We start from the raw sequence: 14,005 nt of genomic DNA, 5'->3' as shown, positions 1-14,005 counted from the left end.
TCTACTGAGTGTGGAACCATCACAAAGTTGAAGGAAAAACAAATTCCTTGCTGTTGACTTTACACAACTAATCAGTCAGTCATCCTCTCCCCATGATTTCCTCTGCTTATTATAAAGAAAGGCCTGGTATTAAGGTAGAATTGGAAACTTTTTCCTCACTGTAAAAGACAGACTATTTTCAAATACCCAGAGCTCATCAACTTGCATCCTGCTATTTAGAAATTCTCTCAGAATATTTAATCTCATTATTATCAGTTATTTCCTACTGATAAGAATATAGCAAACATCAAATTCTCTTCATGAGGAACTAAGTGATAAAAACCTCCAGAAAGATTTGTCATATCCTAAAATATAATCCTTGCTATTAGGTAGGAAACAAGACCACTGTAATTCAACTGATTTAGTAGTCATTACATAAGTACAAAAAAGGACATATTGTCAAAGCATGTACCTCTGCAAGTTCAGGAAATACTCTCGTATTCTGTATACTGTTGTATTTCTCGTGAAATACTCTATCACCCTCAACATACTATCAAATTGTTCCCCTCTCTGCACCTTTAAAGAGTAATCCAAAACCAATGCTACAATTGCTTGTGTTTCAGTTTTTAAATATCTTTACTTACTTCTTCATAAAAGGCAGAAGAAAGACAAACCACCAAAAAAATAATTGTAGCATAATTTCTTTTCCTTCATATCTTTTCTCCAGCCTCTGGTTATCATCACAAAGGATCCAGAAAATAAATGTGTAACAAGCTATATTACCTGTTTTCCACTCCATTAAAAATAAATCTGCAAACAAGATGGATCAATGGTAATTCAGCACATCACAAAATATGCAAAGGACTTGACCGAATGCATGGACTTCACCAATAACAACAACAATTAATGGTACACAGGAATTACATCAATGCTCTCCAAAGCTGAACCATATTAGCTCTTTACTGTACTACATAAACCTCAGCATATGAAAGAAAATCATGAGCTTCAGCTTTCCTTCATTTATACTGATGTCTATTTTATGTCACATGGCGTCAACTAGTTGGAAAGAGTAACTTCAATGAGTAGAGAATGAGACAGTGCTTCCCACAGATGCTTCAGGGACAAAACCACAAGCATCGCAGGCAAAAAGTTACACCAAACACACGTTCAGTAAGTGAAAGAAGGGTCTGCCAACAACACTCTTTCAAAAATGACACCAGAACTTTAACAGAGATTCCAGGCTTCCTTTTAAATTTCATCCCAAACATGAGCATTTTATAAAACTGGCAATGTTAACAGATGGATAGAAAAGTTTGTCTTCTCTGTACCACTTTACTATAACCTATGCAAATAATGAACAGCTCCAACAAACCTGCCATGCAGATTCAGAGGTGACTACACTCTGGTAAGCCATGGCTCCAGCTTCTTGCCTGAAATAATGCTGAGCAAATAGCTCAACATGGTGGACAAAAGAGCAGCAGGCATACTCTTGTTATTAACTTATTCCTCTTTAAATAGTCTCCATCTTTGCTGTTCCTTAGTTGTCGACATCTAATTAATCTCACTGAGTATTGATCTCACAACCAAAGCTAGATGTTGCTGGTGGGTAAGTGAATCAGATTTGTAACAACAAAGCAAACTTACCAGTGCCTTAAAAGCTCAAAGTATGAGAGGGGAAAAAAATCACCTCTCAAGCTATGCCTACTGGGAAAAGATGTCTCTCTCTGGGAACAAGACAAAAAAAACTCTCAAGGAGCAATCAGACAGACACAAAAAGATAAAACATTATAAAATGACATACTATTCTTTGCTTTTAGTGCCATAAGGTCATAGGTGCAAAAGGAATCAGGAACATGTGACATTTATTTTCACAGCAAATATACACTCTCAGCTGCCCTACTCAGCTTCTACAGACGTGAAGTCTTCAATCAAAGGTCACTAAAGAGTGACCTTTTTTTGCAAGCTGCGTTTCTCCGTGGCTGAAGCAATCAAGGAGTCTGGCTTTCCATAATCAACATCCAGATATGCTAACCAACAGTGTAATTTTTATTTTCAGTTGGTTAATTAGAAAGGAAAAACTTAGTAACATAGCAGAAAATGGATTTAAAGAACTTTTGTTACGAACATTACACTATAAAGTTTGCTTGGATGCCAACTGGCATTGGCCCAGTGCGTATGAACTGAAAGGAAACACCCTTCCTCTTGGGATATTAGTCCCATATATTATAAAAAATGAATAGTTTTTCCTTGGTTACCAAGGACCTGAGGCAGTCAGCCCCCATTGTTATCTTTTAGCAGCACAGCATGCTTGGGCCTTCAGCAAAGAAAATAGTTCCTAGGAATTTGCTGCATCAGAGCTAGTTTATAAAGTGCCAGTATACCAGCACACTTGCACGCTGGTACAGAGCACTCCCCTAGTATAAGCTGCACAGACAAATCCCATAGTTTGCTGGGCAAACACAGAACCTGGATTTTGCTACAACCATTCACTTTTCCCCAGTAAATATTTATGATGTGAATAGCTTTTTTTCCAGCAGGAAGTAAAATAGTAACTTCAAATAAATTCCAACCTAACTCCTATACATTGCTGCCTTTCTTATATGAAGGCTAGTCTTCATGGGGAAAGTTACATTAAATTAATGCCCACAGTCACACTGGTGTAGCCAGTGCAGGTACTCCTATTCCCACACAAAAGGACCTTTTCTTGGTTTAGCTTATGTTACTCCAAAAAGGACTTCATCTAAACTAATGAAAACCTTAGGCCAGACCCATGCCAAGAATAGTATGCCACTTTAATTGCCTTGGCAAAACACACCAGCAAAGCATTTGTAGAACACATGTAACTCAGAGCAAAAAACTGGTACCGGCTGCACCTCATCGCATCCCTCCTCCTCTTCCAAGGAAGGAATGAGCATTACTGTCCATCCAATGGCTTCTACCCTATGAGTTTTTACCAAGAGCTGCACAGGGACAGATCAGACCTCATAGTATCCCTCAACAAAGAGGTGAGGTCAGAAAAACAGCAGCGTAACTATACAACGTCCAAGTCAGGCTTCACGTCTTTACACTGACTTGCTACACCTGTGCAGCCAAGCTAGTATTCCTGATAAAACTCAGCCTGATAAAGCTCTAATATACTGAACCCCTTTCGCATCTTGAGAAGACAGCTGACATGCTTCGTTCCTCTCTGCAGCAGAACGCCACTCAAGGGAGCACACTGACAACAACTGAAGATGTATGCTCTACCAGAAATATGAATCCACCATATGAACTTTTTATAGAAAAAGATGAAAGAAACCTTATTTCTCCTTATTTTGAAGATTAATCATATAAATTTCTCTGCATGGCTTGCCAGTTCTTGGAAGCTTTTGTTACCAAGACTATTTCTTCTTATTCCCTATAAGCCTGATTTCTTGACTGCCGACAGCTGGAACTGGTGGAGGGAAGTCAGAATTGTAAAATGGTTCTTGTTGAGCAAATCAGAGAAATACAGTTCACGGGTTTTTTTTTTAATGACAAAGGATTGTAAAATTCTGAACTGCTGCAAAAAATTTTAATGAAAAGTGGCAACATAATAATATACTCTGGTAAATTAGGACAGGGGCGCAAGCAATTATACAAAAGTCTATTTGTGACAGAGACAGCAGGAGGGAAAATTCTCCCTTGTCCAGTGTTTCAAAAGCACTAGTTTAGTACATGCTTACAGATACAGTGAGCTCCCTAACAGGGATTCTTTGATCTTCTCCATTAAATATTGTGGACTTATTATGAACTGGGTAAGAGGGGGAAATACCATTGTATGGAATGAAAAAAAAAAAAAAAAGTACTGAACTGTACACTCATGTCTTTCAAATATGGAAACATTTGTGACAGTTAGGTGTCACTTCAAGTGGTATTTGAAAAAGCTTTTCTTTTGTTTACCTAAAGTACCTATTTCTTATTCTCACAATACATGGAATCAAACCAAATCCAGACCCACTGAAGAGATGTCATATAAGCCTATAGCAAAACAAATACATTAGTGGCTCAAATTGTATCCATACCTGTACTAGTGGGTTTGGATGCTCTTCCCTTAGGGACTGGTAGTAACAATAATTCCAAAGATTGTGGTGGAGTTGCTTTCTCTTGCTTCATCTCTGAAAGCTGCAGGGGATCCTCAGCAACCAGCGATTTCTTCTTCTCAGCCAACAGGGTGCCAGCAGCCCTTGCAGCAACCTCCTTGAGAAGGGCAGCTGAAGAGGTCATGGAAGCCAGAGAAAGGAAAGAACTAGCCGGAGGTGGATGCTCTTGCCCAGGAGTCATGTTTCTTTCACTGACTTTCTTAGATAAAGCTGCTAACGTGGAGCTGGCTGACTGAGAACTAAAAGGTGACGAAAAGGATTCGAATCTTATAGTGTCTTCAGTCCTTGAAAGAGATTTGTCCTGCAGAACGGCATTGGCTGCGGCTTTCAGTTTCAGGATAGCTGAATCAGGGGACAAACCACAGGTAGTGGCTGAGTTTGGCAACCACTTACCTTGATTCCATATAAAGTGACTACTTGCATTGTATTGGTCACTTTGTTCCTGTTTTTCAGCAAGCTTTCTGGCAAGAACACTTAGCTGCTGGGCATGATGAGCAGGTGGAGAGAAGGAGAGATTTGAGCCAAGATTTACAGGGGACTCGACTCTGCCATTGACTGTAACAGCAGCATCCAGCTTGAGGGAGCCAGCCTCCAGGAGCCGCCTCAGGTTACTACTCAGTGGCTTATTTGGACCAGGAGGTTCTTCTTCACACAGAGAAGACACATCAGGAGAAAGGTGCTCTTTGCTCTGTAATGTGTCTCTTAGTGCCTCATTTTCAATGGATCCCAGCTCCGCTGTGTTGCTGCTAGGAGTTGCACTTCCCAAAGAAGTATCTGGGGAAGTGGACTGCTCTTGGATTCTGTCCTCAAGAGACAACTTAAAGTTCTCCTGGACTTCTCCATATGATGCTTCTGAAGGAGTTTCTGAAGAATTTCCAAACCAACGTTCCTCTTCACTGAGTTCACCTTCCACTTCTTCCTGCCTGGTACCATCTGTGTGGAACCAAGAACAACAGTATTATTGCCAAATCTGAGTAAAATAACCTCTTAGCATGAAGTATGCCTGGCCTCTGAATGACCCTCCTGAATAGTCACCTAACATTCCCCTAAAGTGCATGGACTTGACATCAGCCTGGACTGAGTGACAAGTAAAAAGTTGTTCGAAAATGAGTAAGTCTTTCTTTGAAGACAAAATCATGACAAGCCTGTCATCTTTCAGTCAGCATAACTAAAACTGCTAAAACTGTAACAATACAGACATACATAATATATGTTCATATATTGCAAATATTTCATCATCGGTATAGTCTGTACATCCTGCAAAATATGATGAACTCTGTGGTATAAAGCAGGGATTTAACAGGCCCAGAAATTACTGAATGCTTGTGTGTTTGTACAGCTAGCACAGGCATGCCTTCAAAAGCAGATCAGGTGTGTAGCTACTCAAAGTAGTTTCTTCCAGTGACTTTAAATCTCAGCCCAATCCTGCAGTGACCCCTATCTAAAATAAAATAAAATAAAATTTGTACTGCTAATACACAGTTCATTCCTGAATAGCTGAAATGACTAATACATGAATGCAGGCTAAAGCTCTCATCTCTCCAACTATCTGGGAGAGGAATATCATACACACAAAATTAATCTTTGTGGGTTTTTTTCTTATATAGGCACTACTTGCTTGTCATTTGCTTGTCACTCTCCATTAATGTTAAAAGTTTTAAAGTCCATCCTAAACTGAACTTAGTCTAGCTGAAAAGAAAAAAAAATAACTAAAAAAAAAAAAAGTTGAACTCAATGAAGTTAGTTACATTTTCTCCTCTCTGGTAACTGCAACACATCTAGTCTCTCCTGAGACTTACACAACAGTGTTTAAAGCACTGTGACCCTGGATAGCTCTTCTTCCTGATAGGTATTCAAAGTCATACAGACATGGCCAAGACTTTTTTTGCAGATCTTGCCAGCCAATCAGAATGTTGTTAAGAACAGCAGCAATGCTAGAATTAAATTCATGTTATCTTCTCTTGGCAGTTACCTCTCATATTTCTTGTTTTCAGACTCAGTGTCCCAAGCTACAAAAGAATCTTTGTAATCATACTACAGAAAACCAAAGTGATTTAATATAACCCTCCATTGACATTCTGGAAATAAAACTGCATGATATGTACTGTATCTATGATCACGTATTATTCCCAGATTCCCTATTTAATTCCAGCAAATTACAAAACTTGGAGAAGCTGGTGAATAAAAACTTAGATTTATATTATTGCTTTGATCCAATGAATTTAAGCAGGAAAAACCCAGCCAAATATATCATGAGTGCAGATACCAACATACACTCTGAAAGTAAAGATTTTTTTTTTTTTAATGTTATATGGAATATGAGTAGTCGTCCCACACAGTAAGTTCCTTTTACTCAAAAATCTTTGGAAAAAAATTCACTAATGTTTTAAGAGCCCACAATAAAGCCACTCAGTTACATTAGACCAGTAATTCAAGCAGAAGAGAGCTAGCATCTTTCCTATTCAAAACAAACAAAAGCCAAGCAAAACCAAAGTGTTTACCTAAAATGATTTTGATATTATCCAAGCTAACATCACAGTCACAGCAAGATTAACAATAACATGCACATAAAGGCCAACACCATGCACATTCAAATAAAGAAGATAGATGCTAATCAGTTGAACCAGCACTTATGCAGGTTAAAGGAGAACTGAATGTATTCCCTTTTCACCCTGTGAACATTAAAAAGTAACTGGAGGCATGTCTGTACAGGTGGGTGCACTCAGATGAGAGATTCGTCCACTCATCCCAGATAGAAGCAAGTTCTGGACTGGAAGCCAAAAAAGCATCTTACTAGCACTTTGCCTGAACCGATACACCAAGAGCAGGGCACATCCTCTGGGACACAGCCTAGAGTTGACACCACTATACAGCTGCTGAGCTAGAGCTAGGCGGCATCCTACTGCTTACATCCATATGTCTGTTTACATCTGTCTGTGTTAAAACAACCTCTCCTCTCCCCCGCAAACCCTTCTCTATCTGTCTCTGCTCCCCATCCATAAATAGGATGGGAGAATTGCATTTCCCTTCACTCAGGAAGTCATCCAAAAATTACAGTTTGAGAGATACTTAAGTGTAAATGGTTAGAAGAGGAAGTGGGTTTCTGTTTTAGAGAAATTTCTAACTTACTAAACCCCCAAACTTCTCTGTTTCTTGCTGTATACCTGAATTTCTTAATGTTGATATGTTTCCTAGTTGCAACCTGCCTCTAAAATACCAGTTAAATAACACTGTTTTACACATGTCTCAATCTTGTTCATCCTACTTGCACTGGAAATTAATTCTTCATTCTCACTTGCACTAGTTTTTGCTCTAACAATAGAAGTAATGTCCTGTATATATTTTCACTATCTATCCCTCCTCTCTAAAGCTGACATCTCAGGGAACACTCACAGTAGCTGAGGAACAGGACACTGGTATTTGGAGTTGATGGTAAGGATCGGGGGAAAGGACCTACATCTGCTATGACAGAGCTGCAACACAGCTATCTTCAACAGTAACACTACTACACTATGCCTGGAACCAAAAAAATAAGGTAGCAATAGGAGGAGAGACAGGAACGGGACATGGATTGTTTTTCTTTTTCCAGACATGCACATTCTTCATTGGTCTTGCCTATATGAAGAGCATCCACCAACATTTTATTGACAGGGAGAAGCAGGAGTGCAGCACTCTTCATTTAAAGACTTGCTACCAAGTCTAGAATTTCCTTCCTTTTTAGGTAACGCAGTGAGAGCTCCCCCTCCTGTTGCTAATCTACCTGTAACCACTCAAGCCCTCTCAAATCTTCAAGCGGTCTCCATAACAAAGGGCAAATTTCCTCTGCAGCATCTCTATCCCAAAAGCCAGCTGGATGTTTTTTTCCACCAGCACAGTTTATTTCTGTACCCAGAAACAAGACCTCTAACTGCTGACACATTTCTAATTTTTCTCTTCTCAGTAATTCCCTCGGTTGCTGCAGTATCAAGTCCACAGTATTTTAAGGCTGTAAGGTTAATGCTGAAAAAGCCAGCATCAGTGTCTTATCATGAGCTCAGTCAAGCCTCGTTTTAAACAGCAGCGAATTGGTTTAGAAGCATAACGGTGAAGCCTGGAAATTTCATTTCTAAGAAAAGTTGCCATTTAAGGCCTTCAGGGCAGGATTTTAATTCACATTGACTTGTGAGCCTGTGAGTTTGAAAAGCTTGAAAACTCAAGGAGAAACCAGCCCAATCCACCAACTTCCTATGATTTCAAATTAATAAAACCTTCCCTCAGAACTCGGAGGGTTCATGGGACACCCAGACCAGGTTTGTCTGAAACAGGAGCCCACCTCCATGTGTCTATCAAGAAACCTCATCTGTCTGTGGCAGAAGATCTGCATGACTTGTTTTTCCTTTTCTCTGACAACATAGCTAAGGAACTCCAGTGAGAAGTCCTTGAAAGCTAGGAATAGAAATGTAACACCATATTGAAATTTCTTCTCTCCACCATAAACATATCATAGTTTGTTATTACCGAATTACTTTGAATGTTAAGCTACTGGCATTTCATTTCTGTTGCACCCTGAAATGCTAAATACGGGTAAGAAACCACATGGAAGTTGCAAAGCAGGAAAAGGTAATTTCAGAGTTACAGGCAAATTCTCACTGACTTCATTTGGAACAAGACCTGGCTGGGAATCTCACCGACTTTCTTTCACCAAGTAACTGCTCACCAGACTGCCTCTTCTCAACGTGATTCAAGACTTGTCAGTGCCTCTCCTTCCTGATTTCCATGGCAGTTCTATATGGACAACTGCTTGCCAAACCATTTGCCACTGGCAGAGATGTTCTGCATGCTTCAGGACTACCCCATCACACAGCACCCAGGAGCCTCACACAAGTACTTCCCACTCCTGTCAGTGATGAGAAAAGGCACCAAAGTGCTGTTAACAGGGCAACTTCTGCCACTGAGGTAGCCCAGTATCAACCAATCCCTGGCAAACTCACAAACGTGTGCACAAGCACTGTTTGAAGAAGTGCCAGTTTCCCTCACTCGCCCACTCACCTGCTTGTTTTCAAATAGGAGAGGTTCTGCTTCCTCTTCAACAGATCAGTCTGACAGACAAAACTTATTGATCCCCAAGTATGTTATTTCACTTTGTGACCATCTGCCCTTTTACACTGAGTGGTGATTAGAATTTGACCCTGATATCAACAGAAACATAAACATTAACTTGCCTAAACTACTTATATCTGAAAACTGAAAAAGACAAGCATGTTTGTTGATTTATATACTGAGCCATCCAATTGAAATGCTGGAAACTTCAACAGTACCCAATGTAATGTACACATGCCATTCCTAAAAGCGGCAAGTGTGAGATGATCCACAGTTCCACTTTGTAGGACTTGGGGCAGAGAAATATGAACGTAGTAGGCTAGATCTAGAAATTAAGTCTGTGGAGCACACAGAAAAGGGAAGAGTCTCCAAGTTGTGGCACTGAGCAATAGACACGGGCAGTGAAAACATGATTGAAAGAACACCATTCGGACCAACAGAGATTATCTGAGAAGAGGCTGCAGCTACGGAACCCACCCCAAAGAGACTGAATTTTCTTCCCAAGAGGGACAAAATATCACTTTAATCATTCAGTGCAACGAGTAAATTAAAGAACTTCAATACAGAATTAACATTGCAAAGCCATATGCTACAGTGATATGAAACATATGGAAATTGTAATTATGGGATTACAGAATGAAGATTGAAACAAATATAAAAGTACATAGAAGTCAAATAATTTCAAAGTAATGCACACAGGAAAGTTGCTCATGAGATAAATTAGGTAAGACTGCTCTAACTTCAGCAGTTACATTTCAAGAAAACTCTGGAAGTCTACAGGATCAGGACTCAAAGGGATAGGAGAGTTAAACCTCATTTTTATTATCTTGATATTAATATCTTGATCTACGTAAAGATTTCACACATGACCATTCAAGTTTGTGCCAATCTAAATAAAGTTACAATTGCATTTGTTGGCTACTCAGCACCCAGGTCATCTTCCTAATTTGTTGTACCAACAACTTATCTTACTCGATCTCTAACACTTATCATAAACCATTCTCTGTATGATCTTATACTAAACACTACACCTAGGCCTACTGAAAGAGCTAGGATTAAGTGACAGGTTTACACTAGGGAACTGAGGAGCTCTGCAAAGATACCTAAAGAATTCAAAAGGATGCATTAAACTTAAATGAAGCAGTAAGCCATCCATAAGGAGTTCTGAGGAAACACAGTCTGACTCAGATGAGCAATCAGTTTAAGGCCAAGTAAATAGCCAGATGCATCAAAAATAAGGCAGAGGCAACACCTGAGCAACCTAGAACTTAGCCTTGTGTGACTTTATCAAAAATAGCAGGAAAAGGGGAGTGAATTAAGAGAAGCAGCAGCTGACAACCAAGAAGGCAGGGACAACTGCAAAGGCATTTAACTCATCATGGACAAGGAGGAGGTGAGACAGATAGTAAACTGGTGTGCTCATATTTGGCCTCCAGGATGGCTTCCCATGTCCTACTCCCTCCTGTCTGTTTTCTTAGGACCCTCAAACAAGTATTAGGGATCAGGCCACAGGCCAAAATTAACTCTTCTGGTAGTCCATTTCAGAATACCCTGTCTTTTGGTTCTGTAACCCAGGTTTCACCATAACTGTTACCATCAGCATCATAGCCAAATAAGAGGAAATTTCATCACATGATGGTTGCATGTTCAAGAAGAGACCCAGGCCCACAATGTCTCCGTCTCAGCCAGCCAACTTACGCCCTTTAGAACTGGAATATAGAAGGATGAGCTCACTTCCTTCAGCCAAACCCAGTAAGTACCACTGGCATGGAAGCCTTGAAATTTGCCAGAGATTGGTTGCTAGCCACCCTGGGCAAAACAGTTTGAGTGGAACAAGAATAGCAGAAGTCTTATTGGAGAAGATCCAGGATGAAATTAGAGGAGAGGAACCTGAAGTCCTAACTGCAAACGGCATATTCAGCGAGAACTATCAGCCACAAAAGTGTCACATCAGAATTTAGTGCAGACCAGATAACAGAGAGGAGAAAAGAACAAAGGAGCTAAGGACTGAATACAGTAGATACACAGTGTATGTAGTTTACTTAAAGGTAAGTGCACCATTTTAGCAATGGTAAAAAATAATTACAAGAGATCACATGCTAATATCACATTACTTTCTAATTCACAATTTCTCTGGGTGTCAGCTTCACATAAACCCTTGTTGATTTCACAATCAGGTACTACAGAAAGCAGCATGCAGTGGCCTAAAAATGGCAATCATATCTGGGAAGTCTATTCTGTGGTATCCTATATAAATTGCTCAGTCTAGCTGCCTACAAAATACCCTTTTTGTATTCAGGCTGTTTTCTAAGTATTTCAAATAAAAAGGAGTTTTTCCATGGGCAAAAAAAGTTTTTTCTTTGGGCTGAACAACCTTTGTGGGTTCCCACATCCACCACACCATGTGCATGTGTGTGCTGCAGGACTGCCTCAGAGAAGCTGGGCACATTGTACTCTGACATCACACAGGGTCCACCTCTAAAAAAGAACTTACAGCCACATCTGATTAGACTATACATCCAGAGCGGCAGCTATGTTGATTTCCCCACAGGGACGCTCGCAAGAAAATCATGATTTTAATAAAGACACAAGGGCCTGCCTTAACTCCTTTTATTATACCAACAGCACCAAATAAAACTTAAAAGTCACAGTTACATAAACAGTCATGTGCTTGAGTGCCCTTGGTCCCCCATTTTCCCTTCATGATTTTTGTGACCTATAATAGGTAAGCAGCACAGGAAGTCACTGTCCTTTTTGAATGGAATTTCTGGCTTGCTCACTTATCAACAGGATGATTATTCAACTCTTGACCTCATCACAAAATGGTTTAGCAGTGTTGCTGGTGCTTGAACCATATTCCTCTACTGCAGGCTGACCTAGAGAGAGCAGCACAGCTGCAAGAAGGAACTGCCAAAAAGCCATAGCTCTTCTGTTCTGTCCTTCTCCCCTGTGTTTAAGATGTGTGAAAATACTCACACAATTAGACAGGAAAAGAAGCCCTAGGTAGGACTCTGTATTTCATCTCCACATCTTCTAAAATAATGATTTTCCTAACTGGAGGGAAGGAGGAGAGGGGAAAAGAAAGGCACAGCTTTTAAAGACAAGGCATATATCCTCTACTTTTATCCCTAACTTGAAGTGACTTTCAAAAAAAAAAAAAATCCACTTACAAGAAACCCCCAGAATATTCAGCTATCAATTTCTCTAGTACTGCTCTTTTAAAAAAAGGCTCCAAGGTGAACAAGATTAGAGAAAGTTAATTACCTTGCAGTAACCGGAACTGTTCAAGATGCTTTGGCCATATGCACAAACAACTGTGAATGTGCAGAAGGACCATGCATTCAGGTTTGCCAACTGCTAGACAACCACAGAAGGTCAAAATGCACATACAGCACCTTGGTTTCCTCTCAAAGGCAGAATCCAGGCGTGATGGACTCTTCCAAGGAAGAAGGAAGCAGGACAGCTTACTGAAAAAGCTTGTCACAGACAACATAAAACTGCCTTTATTTCCTTTCCCTCAAAGGAGAAGAATTTTGTGGTAGATGGGAAACAGAGACAGTGGCCTTTTATTTTCAGCCACAAGCCCCAGAATAAATGTGTCAAGTGGGTTTCATTACCTGCCAAAAAGATCCTTCTTTTACTAGCTAAATACCCATGGAAGAGGACAGAAATACATGGTTTCTCCTGAGGTGAGTTGTCACTACTTGATGAAGGTTGTCAGGGCTGTTGATAGACCACAGGATAGGACCTTATAGTGACAAGTTGTCTGATCTTCCCCAAACCAAGTTCTTCAAAAGATAACTGCTAGTATAATGGATGTTTGACATCTTGCCTACAAGAAAAATTAACTATTACTTTGTTCTAGGAAGAGGTTATAGGTAGTAGCTGTGGGATCAGTGTTTGAGGAGCATTGCTTGCACTGGGACTCAGAGATTTTAAGCACCAAATGAACACACATTGCCTTAAAGTGCTGTCAGAAGACTGTTAAGGTGACAAAAGCTCAAGACTAACAGAAGTGGTGGTCCTGTGCCCTCCCTCACATTTGCTCTGCTGTTTGTTTGACTGCTTGGTAAGCCAATTTCAACTCACTAATCTGGAAGAAAACTACTCACTCTGCCAAGAAATCAGAACAAAACTGATGTGAAGGAGGCAGGAGTGTGGAAGCAGGAGGGGGAGTCAACAGTCTGAGCCACCTATCTCCTCAGGTCTTTTGGGGTGCAAAGCACATCACATCTTGTCAATGAAAAACACCAGAGGATTCTCCCTCCCATCCCAAACCTCAACAATGTACCACACCTCTCAGGAAATAGCTGGCCCTTGCAGTCATGATGGCCACAGCAGTCAATATCATGCAGGCTACTTTAGAAGCCTTATCTGGGACATTTGCATCTGGGTTGGCCACCATAGACTCTTCTGATCCTAATTAAAAAAAAAATATTCTCTAGAATTGGTTGGCAGCATCTCCCTGGCAAAAGAAAAGTCCTAAAGACACAGAAATAGTATCTTAACAGCGAGGCCCAGTAATCAGCAACCCTGAAAAGTACGCGGGCAGAGCAGTACATCTTACAGTGTAACGTACATGTATAACAAAGTTACATACATGTATATATATAGTATATGTAAATAATAATATATGTACAACATTTGTCTCATGACAATTTAGAATTATTTTGTTCTAGCTAGATTTTGGCACTATTTGAGGTTCAGTGAGCTGAAGTACTTGAGGTGCGTGCCTGAAACAGAACATACATGGCCTTAGAGGAGGGAATATTTTTGAAGACCAATTCTCAAGCAATACACCACAAAAGAGCAACCTACACACAAAA

At 40.1% G+C, this 14,005-nt stretch overlaps 1 protein-coding gene across 1 annotated transcript in view; it reads right to left on the bottom strand.

Moving 5' to 3' along the window:
* ZNF827 (zinc finger protein 827) overlaps nt 1–13,584 on the bottom strand; it is an 89,370-nt gene extending 75,786 nt beyond the window's left edge. Inside the window, exons 1-2 of the mRNA XM_086464786.1 lie at nt 13,476–13,584; nt 4,023–5,033 (exon numbers count right to left, since the gene is read on the bottom strand). Coding sequence (XP_086320912.1) covers nt 4,023–5,033; nt 13,476–13,584 — 1,120 coding nt within the window. The remainder of the gene's footprint in view (nt 1–4,022; nt 5,034–13,475) is intronic.
* Nucleotides 13,585–14,005: the final 421 nt, after the last annotated feature.

The sequence above is a fragment of the Leptosomus discolor genome, chromosome 4 (assembly GCF_034619465.1).
Source record: "Leptosomus discolor isolate bLepDis1 chromosome 4, bLepDis1.hap2, whole genome shotgun sequence".
In the NCBI taxonomy this organism is placed as follows: Eukaryota; Metazoa; Chordata; class Aves; order Leptosomiformes; family Leptosomidae; genus Leptosomus; species Leptosomus discolor.
This window is presented reverse-complemented; position numbering and strand designations above follow the sequence as displayed.